The following is a 12,753-nucleotide window of genomic DNA, read 5'->3' on the forward strand; positions in this document are numbered from 1 at the left end:
TATATATATATAAAGGCAGCTTGACAAATCACCTTACTAGTAAATAAATAAATAAACAAAAAAAATCTAACCCTACAAAAACCTCACTCAGCCAGCAGTTAGGTCATGCTGTATGAATGAAGAAACAGATCGAAAGAAAATTAAAAAGTAGTGGCAGAAGAGAGCTTTTCAACATTGTTTCAGAAAGAGTAACAAGAATGTTGTTTAAGACCTTTGGACATCATTCTGGTAGAACAGACCTACATCTGCCACCTGTGTGAGCAAGCCTCATTTATTAAAGTATATGAATAGACTCAAGGTAGCCATGCTAGCCATCATCAATGTGTGTTATTTTGCTTCTGTCAATAATGGGATTTTTTTAGTGATGGTCACCAAAAAAAAAAGAAAAGAAAAGTAGATCCATGAAAAAAAATCTAAATATTTGCTGCAACACGGATTAGTGTTTGTAATAGCCTCTATATAGTCTAAAGTATGAAGGCAGACTACTTTATGACTTCAAAAACATTTTGATATTTCTCACTGTACATTATCCAACCTAGCAAACACAAAGGAAACAAACAAAACAAAGCAAAAACAAGACCCCCAAGGTAATCTCATGAGTAAAAATCAATGGAAGATACTTGACATTAGCCGGATTATTCGTATATGCATATTTTTGCTTTGTGTGGCTGAGGTTTACTCAGCTTGACTGGACTGGGACCAAATGTTTATGCTTATGATTCACCAGTTTGTTGGTGATTCATTTACTTCAACACACTATGAATGAACTATGAAATCAATAGACATCAGCTGCAACAAGGAAATAAAAGAGCTGTGGCATTCTAACATGCAGCTCCTATCCTGGTTATATATGTAGAATCTTTTGTTCTGTATTTCCTATGGTCCTGCTCCTGAAATTGTTTTTGCACAGAGACAGATCTATGTGGGTAAATCACCCAAAGCTCACTGAGCCAGTGCACAGTGCAGAAGCCCCTCATTGTGCAGGCTATGAAGTATCCAGGATATATCACCCCTTAACACAAATCCCCACCCAATCTGGATTCAATAACCAAGCCAGCAGAAAGTGCAATTTATATCCAAACTTGAAAGAGGTCACAATTTATAATTAACAGTTAACCCTCAGTGACCTTTGAGTTGTGACTTGCAGTCCAAACTCAGAGTTTTCATGTCAAACTATAGAAATGCATAGAACAAAATCTGTCATCCTCTAACTGTGCAAAATGCTGCTAACAGTACTTTACTGTTCTCTCTTTGACCAGTCCTTCTCCACCTTTCTCCATTTTTTTCTCCAACAAGGTTTTACTGGGACTTGACCATGCTGCTGCTAATGGTGGGCAACCTCATCATCATCCCTGTGGGCATCACATTTTTCAAGGACGAGCACACCCCCCCCTGGATTGTGTTCAATGTAGTATCCGACACCTTCTTCCTCATGGACCTGGTCCTTAACTTCAGGACTGGTATTGTCAAGGAGGACAACACAGAGATTATCCTGGATCCACAACAGATCAAGATCAAGTACTTGCGGAGCTGGTTTGTGGTGGACTTCATCTCTTCAATCCCTGTGGACTACATATTTCTCATTGTGGAGACACGTATTGACTCAGATTTCTACAAGACGGCTCGCGCCTTGCGAATTGTTCGCTTCACCAAGATCCTCAGCCTGCTGCGTCTCCTGCGCCTCTCTAGACTTATTCGCTACATCCACCAATGGGAAGAGGTAGGAAACTAGACCTCAGTGCATTTGCTGTATAACTACAAATTACTGCTGTGCTGAATGCCCACTTACCTGTATGATGTGTAAATTGTGCCCTATTTTGAGTTGTCATGGTAAACTGAATCCCCTGGATGCAAACAAGTAGATTCACACAAAGAGGAAAATAATCAAGAAAATCTTGATGAACAATGATCATACTAGTATACTATTAAGTCAGTGAAACATATAGGACTTCACTTTCTAAATTCAATTATAATCCAAATGATATTCCCAACCTGGGAAGCTACTGCAAAAATGTTTCCAGAGCTCTGTCCTATCCCCATTCCCCTGGGAATGAAATATGGATCAATTGTGTTTCTGATTACTGGGATGCTGATTACTATTTTGTCTCTGTGTACCCATCCAGCTAGCAATGGGACCACAGAGCTAAGAGAGGCATGGCAGCAATACAAGCATGATTAAAAATGGGGCAATAATTAGAAAAGTACTCATCACTTTCATTGGATGGATCTTGTTGTTTTGTCTCAGAGGAAAAAGGTGCAAAGTGAAGCACCAGAGTCTCAGTGTGGAGACTCCACTGTAGGATAATATAGGACAGTCAGAGCCCCACTGGTTGGTTGTGAAGTTATACAAGGTTATGTTTTCAGACTGAGAGGAGTGGACAAATGTGTAGTCATGCAGTGTTGTGCGGTTGTAAAATAAAGGGAAATGCTGGCTAATTTAATAAATGCAACCCATGTGTAGGATTGCTTCTCAGAGGCTCAGCACTTCATAATAAACTGCTGTTTGTCATTCCACTTACCCTCCCAAAAAATAACCAGAGCGCCCTATAAGCTTTCTCGGAGGTGATGGCAGTGCAAGGTTAAGGCTTTAGTTCAGGGCTTAGTGTCTCAAAGAATAGTACCTTGACAGATTCAGTGTGCATGTTTCTAATACAGATGCTACTGTATATTACAACACTGCTTTCTGTTGTTGGTGTCAGATCAAAGCAGCCCTTTTTGTTACTAGTTTATGTACCTCCAGACTCAGTCTTACACTCGATGTAAGCAGTTAATAATCTATTGGCTGTGTCACACTATACTTGAGAGGGATTTATTGGAAAATGTTGCATGGCACGTTGAAATGTAACTGGTCCCCAAGTGTGTATATTGTTCAGCAGTGACTTTCATGTCCAGATACGTTTTACCCTTTCACAGAAATGTTTCTATTTAACACTACATCAAGAAATAAAAAGCTATTCCAGTGGTGTTGCATAACCAAATCTATAAAAGCACAGAGAGTAGACCTGCTCCAGGAAAATTAATGCAAAAAAATAAAAACTGTATTTTGCCGTAATTTCTTCCTAACAATCTTCTTCAATATGACAGCTGATTGCCTGTTGTTTGTCTTCACCAAAACAACACAATTAACAAAACAATGTTACTCAGAGTCTCTTAATATGTGTCTTTATGTTTGGCATCATTCAGTGGTCTCCTTTAATTTTATTTATATAACATATATACTGTAAGTACACATAATTTTGGTTCATACAGACAAGCACAAGCAAACTGTGGAACAATGACTAAATAAAGCTGATGGTCATTTTCTCATAGTGTGAGCTTTTGCCCTAATTAAACACTGACTTGACATCGGAGCCACAGGAATACATGCTAACATTGTGCTATAGCCATTTTTACCCTTTCTTGCACAACATTGACAATACTGTTCAGTTAGTTGATGGATGTGTTCACCTGAGTTCATACCATTAGACAAACAATTTGAAAGGCTGAATAGCAAACTGATTTCCAATCAAATCACAATATTCACAGAACTCCCCATGGGCATTCAGAAAAGTTCCTGGTTCAACTGGCACTCTGGGCAGAATAGTGTTTATAAGTGTGGTGGCATTAATCATGCAGGGCCTCTGTGATGCCATTTCAAAGTGAGGAAAAGTTCAAATGAATCACTGGGGGAGAATCCTTTTGCCACCCTGTGCCTTCATGCATGCCTACTGCTGTACGTTTGAGCCCACTATGAAGGTAGTGGTACTTGTATTTCATGCCAACCTTCATTTGAATAGAATGGACATGCTGACAATGAGCTGTGCAGCAAAGTAATAAAAGAAGTAGAAGATAGAGGAGGAAAAAATAAAAGGGAAAAAAGAGAGAAAGAAAGCACCTGCTGTACTAGCTTATAAACATGGACTATTTGGTTGCAATTGACCAGCACCACCGATCAGTACTATGGTTCAGGAGTAAAGCATGACAGAAGCATGGGAGGAAACCAAAGAACAACAATTCATATTCATATCATTAAAAAAACTTGCAAGGACACTGCAGGACAGCGATGACTGCAGCATCTAAAAATCACTGAAACAGTACAACAAAGAGAAGGGGCATTACTTTCATGGAGCCAGCTGCCATTTACATCTTTTATGCCTGTGTAGGTGGTGTGTGTGTGTGTGTGTGTGTGTGTCTGTAAGGGTTTGCTGATGAATGCTAGTTAGGCAGACAGAGGGAAAGGCCAGCTTCGCCTCAGCGCCAGAGAACTCCAGATGCAACCTCACAGAAATGTCATCTGTCACTGCAGAATAACTTGTCGCCCAGATCTCACCACCTGACTGACTTTTTGACTTTCCTATTGACAGCAACGCTTCAGAAAACATGAATGTATCTGATCACCATTTTATATTTTGGTAACACTTCACACTGACCTTACTTTGACCTGTTCATCTGCATCATCCACACAGCAGTTCTGTGGTCATACTTTCATACTGTCCTACCAATATTTTATTGTTCTTAATTTGCAATCTGTAAATAATTCTGGTTGTAATAACCTACAAAAATCAAACAATAATAAAAGTTAATTCAGCTAGTTTTAACAAAATCTTTGTGCAATTTTTGCACACTGTGCCATTTTTAGCCCCAGAACATCCCTGAATGGCACTCAGCATTGCTGATCACTCTAAATATGGTACCACAATAAGATACACGTCCTTGACATTGCAGAAGCTGCAGACAGAATGTCCTCCAAATTGGCAAAATCATTTATTTTACTAATATTTTACAAGTATCTGCAAGCTATAAAAAATCCAGCACAAATTCATTTTGTTGCTTCCTCAGTAGGAAGTCACACAGAGGACACTTCTTCCAGGAAGTCTTGAATACACCTCAGTGAACTGCACTGCGTGGTTTAATGCCTCATTGAGTGATACTGTTGGGAACAAATTTTAATATTGGAATCTTTCCTTGTGTACTCGCTTCAGTGAGTAATGCTTTTTGGGAATTCAGGAGAAGACAAAGGAATAGAACAATATCACATGTGCTGAAGAGATGGAAATGTAATGCATAACAAACCGGGCAAAACAGAGACCAAAAGTACAGATGGGTGAGAGATTAAATGAAAAACCAACATAAATTGCCCTAGTACAGTGTTGGCAGCCTAGACATGTTGGCAAGTACAGTTGAAAGAAAAAGTAATGGCATCTTAAGAATTGCACTGTATTTCCTCTGAATTACAGTACCTGCCACTCACCTCTTTTGTATACTACAGTAATACACGGACTTGATAGATGTGGCTAGGGTGTAACATTTACATTAATCCATAGTTCTTTGATTTCTGCAGTTTTCAGTATATCTTCACTATTATTAACATGCTCACAAACTGAAGTGAAGTGACATATGTTACTGCAAACATATCTTCATTTCTTCAAAAGCTCTAAACCCAATACATTAACTTCATCAGTATCCTTTTGCATAACTAAAGCTATGCCCTGATCACCCCCACCAGCTTTTGCAGTCCCCTCCTTGTCCTTTTTATCACAGCTGTCATACATTAGCTCTGATTACTTCCATTTCCTCTCCAAACACTCCAGATCTGAGGGTGTTATTATAGCTGCCATGTTGGCAGAATGTTGTTTACAAACAGGGAGATTTTGGCTATGGTGGCTATGTGCCAGTGATAATACTGTCAAGCATAATAATGTTCAACATGGTGTGCAGATATCCATCTCTCTCTCCCTCTCTCTCTCTCTCTATCGCACACACACACACACACACACACACACAGAACAGATTGTTAATGTGGCATCCTCCCCCATCCCCATCTCCCTCTTGTCTGCTTCTTCTTGTCAGTTTTCATTGGGATAAAAATAAGACTGTGACCGGATATTCTCCTCATCGGAGTGGTCCCCTGTTGACGAACCAGTGACTTGGATGAGATTAGTCATCCTGTTAAATCAGATTCAAGGTGGTGCACTAATGACTAAGCTCTGAGGGCTTCCTATCATTGTGCCTGATGCCTACAACATAACTGTCTCAACTGGCCGATCCAGTAAATGTTGCTTTCAGTGTGGATGAGTTTGTGGGACAAGAGATTAGGCTGTTACTGAGAGGGGCATGGATTATCAAAGAGGAGGATATTTTATGGCTAGATGAGCAATCAAACAACTTAAGATGTAAGAAACAGTGCTACACCACCTGTCTTTATTTACTACCAAGTGGCAAAACATCTATTTCTATTAACATTGGTATCTTGAATTGTTAAGATTAAGATTTAAGGCTTTGTCCACACAAGTGGCCATGTGCTGCACTTAGGGAGAAGCAAAATGATACGTCAGTTAAAGACTCAGGTGTTTTGACAGAACTCAGCCATGCGGGTGCCCTGTGGGTGCTGAGAAGGAGTGAGACACTCTCGTTTCCATCCAGTAAATCCATACAAAAATATTTAAATAAGGTAACTCAGCTAATCAGCCACACGCTCACTGACCCATTACCTTGGCCAAGGACTGGTCTTTCAGAGATAAGAAAAGCAGGAAGAATTGATTTAATGGGCTATTATTGAGTGCACAATGAGGCTTGCCAGCAACAGTGACAGGTCCTCAGCACTCTGAATGAGCCTGATGCGATATCAATACCCACAGTGGTTTTGCTTATAAAACTATTACACTGAAATGTGTAATCCTGCACAAACCTAATGGCACATCTTGGTAGAGAGCAGAATAAGAGTGTTTTTTGTGATGTGGGTCCTCTGTTTAAACTGATGATGGCAGGGTGTTCCCTGTGGTCCACTCCCAGGCCTACCTCTCATTCTCTGCATGTGCTTTGTCCATCATGACAGCATGAATGAGCATGACATTTTGGTCAGGGCATATATAATGAGAAATGTAACCCCTGCCTAGATTCTGCCCATAGAATCTGCTGTTGGATTAAAATGAACCTTAAGTGAAAGTCCAATAAGGAAGATCTCTTCCCTCACATTCTGCTTGTCCACAGTGGGTTGACATGGGCTGTTAATTTGGGATCAATTTCTCTCCATCATCCGCTTTCCCACACTGTCAAATCTCCCTCCACCTTTTATCCTGATGTCATCTTATCTGACCAGTGATTTTTCTGCATGTGTTGCTCGAGCCAATCAGTCACTAGCTGCTGTTCTTTAAATATCATTTCAGTTCATCCCACTTGTCTTTCATGCCTACGACTATGCAACCCGTCTCCTCCCCAACACCATTGTAACCTCTGAGGCATGTGTGGATTCATGTACTGTAGCTGATAAAATTCATTACTCATCACAGGGAAATCTCACTCAAACACAAGATGGTGTTTAGCACAATAAATGTACTGAGCATAATAAATTGGCAACACTTCTAGAGAAAAGACATGACATTAAAATAAACAGATCCTCTACAACTCCATACACACATCATTCAGTAAGATGATTTCCTACATATATTTGTTGGACCCAGTTCTTTTCACCGTTAACTCTGAGAGACGAAGACAGAATTGTGGAAATGCATAAACATCATGTGTAGCAAATTTTCATTGGTTAATCATAACATTAGGGGGTAACTAATACACAGAAGAAAACAAAGATTCCCTTGCATCCTATCGTAATCATGAACCCTACACAACAATGAGAATTTAAGCTACCATTATCAATTACCATTAATACTTACCAAACTTAATTATCAAAAATCAATTATCAAGAATCAATTAACAAACTATGAGTTCACACCACCTACGTGTACGCAAGAATATATCAGTATGTACCTGTTTATACTGTATAATTTGTTATATTACACAGGCTTATGCTGGTTTACTGTTTACTTGCCCCTTGCATGGGGATATGTACATGCACACTGAGAGCCGATGTACCAGAGTTAAATTCCTCGTGTGTCCGACACATCTGCCCAATAAAGTAGATTCTGATTCTGATTTTGATTTACCTTAATCATTATATGAATTATGCAAAACAAATTAAAGTAAATCAATCAACTCTTAGTATATTTCACAGTCTAAAGCAGTGACACTCAAGAGCAAATTGGGGTTAGGGGTAGGCAGGGCATGTGTTGAGATTTGGTCAGCAAAAAGCTATAAGAAAAACTATTTGAGTGGACTATTTTGTTTTCTTTTGTCATGACAATATCATGCCAAACATTCATCATCACTGGCAGCACAAACAGCAGACACCAGACGCCTCGATATAGTTCTACGTGGACTGTGTCTGGGCAGCTACCATCAGTATCATGGGACACATGCATCTATTCTCTCACCTGGATCACACTCTTTTCACTCCATGTGTCTGAGATGACTTGGCAGCTGCCTGCAGCCATTCTGTTCCTGTCTGGGCCTGATCATTGACTCACAAGGACACAGATTTTGACCCCTGTCATGTATATTGATCCTCATTTATTAGTTTTATTTGTATGCAAAATGCAGTGAATGAATCTAGTCTGGCTTCTCCTTTGGTACTGTAGTAGTGGTATAAAAGTTTTAATTAATACGTATTAATGCTGTAGTACAGCAGAAGCCAGTTTATGGTAAAATTTCATGTAGTTGCATTTTTTATATAAAGTGTTTGTTTTGCTACTATTATGTGTTAGTTTTGTACAACCAGCAGGGGTGGATCTAGAAAATTTTGGACAGGGTGGCCAGGTTGGGGCTCAGAGAGTTGTGGCACATTTGAAATACATGTACAAAGTTAATGAACCCCTAGTTCTATGAAATAATAAACCATACATTATTAAGAATAAATTATTTTTTCTGTAAAAAGTATCTACACATCATGCAAACTTTGGCTGTGCTCCTTGGTTACTCTCAGCCGGGGACATCACTGCTGCACAGTGGTTCCTCCCCCACTGAGCTGACTCATGGCAAGTCCTCCACAAGAACATAATTGGAGAAATTAATCAAATATCAAGCTGCATACATGATACAAAAAATGAATAATTTGACCAATATATAACTATAAAGCACCAGAAAAATATTAGTTGTATTTACGGTGACAGTCTGTCATTGTTTTTTATTTTTCATTCACCACTAGTGGTCAATCAGATTCTGGGGATGGCCACCCCTGGCCACCCCCCTGGCTCTGCCCATGACTACTAGTAGTAGTATAGTTTACTACTACAAGATTATAAATTGTAGTGCTGTAATACTTATAGTAGTGATGTAGTAATAAAAGCAGTTTTATTAGTAGTGCTTCATTTCCTTTTTAATTTTTTGCTTTGTAATATTTATTGTGGTTAAGTGGCTTTTTCCACACAATTACAGTCACATCACAAAGTGCTTACAACTATGTGCTTTCCATTTAATTTTTTGGATTTATGAAACATGTTCTTTGTAGGGAATGTGATCTGACTCATGTCTTTGATTTATTAAGGGCAGGCAGATATCATTATGTCCCCTCGTATGAAGGGACTGGATGATAACAACAACTGCCAGCAAAAAACTGTAGTGTTGCATCTGTGTGCCCTCATCAGGCAAAGCTATCTTCTCTATGCTAATGCTAAAACTGCCAGATTGACTCTGTGTTTCAATCAACTAAAAGAAAGTGGTCAGCAATCTATCATCCTTCATGTAGCATGTAAAGTTGTGGGATGTTCTTTGTGCAAACAGTGTGTATATACATGAGTGTGTTTGTTTCTTTGTTAAATTATGCCAAGCATTCTGCTATATGTCACTATTTTCAGCAGGTTCAATGAAAAGGAAAAGAAAGGAAGAAGAGGCACAGATACATACTTTCTTTAACTCAGAATAAAGTTCCTTTAACAATCTTAAAGCAGAACTGATCTAGGGAACAATTCTGTGCAAATGGACAGTCAGTTCTTGCTTGGCACAGGTGTATTTGAATCTTTTACAGTTGTGAAGGGAGATACAATAGGGAAATCACCCCTCCACCAGTGACAGTACAGTCTAGGTTACAAACTGGAGATTTGCATGGTATTACCTACAACAGTTCTCATAGGCTTTATTCTCAACACAGTGGTTAGGTGCCAAAGGTCTCTTGAGGACACATCTACAGTAGAAATGTAGTAGGAGGTATTGTTGAACAGTAATGAATCACTCAAGCTGCACCTCAAGATAGTGAAAGGACTTTAGGACTCAGAAATATACTGACACAGTACAGACAAGCTTAGTCACCCGGGACCCTTGGGAAGTCCTGTCTGATTTCCGGCCGAAGTACCAGCTTCTTGTTCTATCCATCAGAAATAAAGTTCTTATTTGATTTCTCCTATCTGAGTCTGCCTTTGGATTCCTCTGTCTAGACATGGATCCCGTGATTGTAACAAATAGAGGCTGAAATATTCTGACTGTTTTCTGTATTCACTAAAAATGATCTATCCTACATTTTGCCTAGTGTCTTACATTAGTCTCTCTGCCTGGTTAACACTGGGTGGCAATTAAAGGAAAAACCTGAATAAATGAGTGGTCTCTTCCAGGATCACAGTGCCCCATCCATAGTGCACAATGGGTCACTGAATGGTTTGAAAATGAAAATGATGTGAATAATATGCTATGGCCTTAAGTCACCAGATTTCAACTCGGCTGGACACCAATGTGAGGTTTTGGAGCAACATGTCAAGACAGCATTTCCACTACCATCATCAAAACACCACATGAGGGAATATCAAAATCAGAATCAGAATCAGAATCAGCTTTATTGGCCAGATGTGTCGGACACATGAGGAATTTGACTCTGGTACATTGGCTCTCAATGTGTATGTACATATCCCCATGCAAGGGGCAAGTAAACAGTAAACCAGCATAAGGCTGTATAATATAACAAAATAAGCAGTATAAACAGGTAGTAACAAAGGAATGCCCACTGAAATGAGATAAATTGGAATAAAAATAGAGTACTTAAAACTAGAGAACTGTACTAGTCTGTATAATCTGTACAATGTATATTTACGGGTATTGCACTGAGGGTTATTGTCCAGTCATACAGTCCTGGGTTAAGTGTTCATTAGAGCAACAGCCTGGGGGAAGAAACTGTCCCTGTGCCTGGTTGTCTTAGTGCACAGTGGCCTGTAATGCCATCCAGAGGGGAGGAGTTCAAACAGTTTGTGTCCCGGGTGTGAGGGGTTTGTAGTGATCCTCTCCGCCCTCCTTTTCACCCGTGAGGTGTACAGGTCCTCCATGGAGGGCAGGCTCACACCAATGACCTTTTCTGCAGTCCTGACTGTCTGCTGAAGTCTGTACTTGTCCTGTTTGGTTGCTGAGCCAAACCAGACAGTGATGGAGGTGCAGAGAACAGACTCGATGATTCCTCTGTAGAACTGTATCAGCAGCTCCTGGGGCAGGTTGAACTTCCTGAGCTGGCACAGGAAGTACATCATCTGTGGTGCCTTCTTGGTCATGGTCCTGATGTTGGACGTCCACTTCAGATCCTGGGAGATAGTGGAGCTCAGGAACTTGTACGACTTTAAGGCTGATACGGTTCTGCCAAGTATGGTGAGGGGGGGTAAGGTGGGGGGTACTTCCTGAAGTATACTGTCATGTCCACTGTTTTGAGTGTGTTCAGCTCCAGGTTGTTGCGGCTACACCACAGGACCAGCTGCTATGTACATGCACATTGAGAGCCAATGTACCAGAGTCAATTTCCTCGTGTGTCCAACACACCTGGCCAATAAAGCAGATTCTGATTCTGAGATTCTGATTCAACACCAGGTTTTAATTCAGTGCTCTGTGTTCCAACCATTGATGTTTCCTTAGACATAACTGTCAGTTATGGTTAATTAATTTAAAGAGAGAGAGAGACGTGAAAGTACACAATTTTTTTTACTTAAAACTGCAGTAATTTGGAAGCATGTTACAGTATTGTCTGTTTTTTTTAAAGCAGAATTGGTCCATATGTTCTAGAGTGAGGGGATATAGAACTTTGCTGTGTTAATACTGTAACATTATATTACCAGTAGTGGAGTACAGCCTCTCTGTATCAATATTAGTACTGGATAAGCCAAATATTGTACAGGACACAGGGCTTTTAAAATGAAACTGAATGTGTACCGAGCTAAATTATTCACCTGCTCATAGTTGTTTGATGTTTAGATAACTGTAGTGTAGTAGGTCTGTTGGATTCGTTTGTTAGTGCTGGAGTTTAGTCCATATTGGGGTGATGGGATACAAAATATTCATAAAATAATTGACTTTGGCTTTGAAAAGCTACAGTAATTACTACTGAATCATAGAGCATAGCAATTGTGGCTCTCATTAGTTTTTTTTTAAACCAACTGTAGTCCGTATCAAAATTAAGCTGAATTGAATTTTTGTTTTTTTTTATCATAAACTGAAAATAGAAAATAAAATGTGTGTGTGTGTGAAAAGACACCTTGATGATGGCATGTCTTTCTAAAATCCCAACATATGCCTGCAAGTCACCCATGCTGTATGCACTTGTAAGATATGGTTCTTGTTACCATTGCTAACTCTGAGAGATGAGACAGTCCAAGTAACTTCAAAACAGTGCTGATTTATTCAAAGGATCACAGGTAAAATTAACATTACACGCTCAGGTATCTTGCACCTCCAAACTGCATGCAGGCAGATGTAAGATGAAAGACCCTGAACCCACCAGGCCTATACATTATATCCCCTCGGTTGGGCTAGCCCTTGTGCCTGCTGATAAGGCACTGGGCAGTTACGTGCCTAGTGTCCTCTTTTGTGACAAATAAGACATCTGTCATCTCTCACAAAATTTCTCCTGTAACCCCTGGATCCTCGACCACGTGCTCGTGATCTGCCACGGCTCTGAAAGCCACTACTCATGGGTTGTGA

The 12,753-nt window shown here is 39.8% G+C and overlaps 1 protein-coding gene across 1 annotated transcript in view; it reads left to right on the top strand.

Moving 5' to 3' along the window:
• The window catches only part of hcn4 (hyperpolarization activated cyclic nucleotide-gated potassium channel 4), an 81,060-nt gene that overhangs the window by 20,542 nt on the left and 47,765 nt on the right, over positions 1-12,753 (top strand). Inside the window, exon 3 of the mRNA XM_020592477.1 lies at positions 1,297-1,720. Coding sequence (XP_020448133.1) covers positions 1,297-1,720 — 424 coding nt within the window. The remainder of the gene's footprint in view (positions 1-1,296; positions 1,721-12,753) is intronic.

This window comes from Monopterus albus, unplaced genomic scaffold, assembly GCF_001952655.1.
Source record: "Monopterus albus unplaced genomic scaffold, M_albus_1.0 scaffold17.1, whole genome shotgun sequence".
Taxonomy (NCBI): Eukaryota; Metazoa; Chordata; class Actinopteri; order Synbranchiformes; family Synbranchidae; genus Monopterus; species Monopterus albus.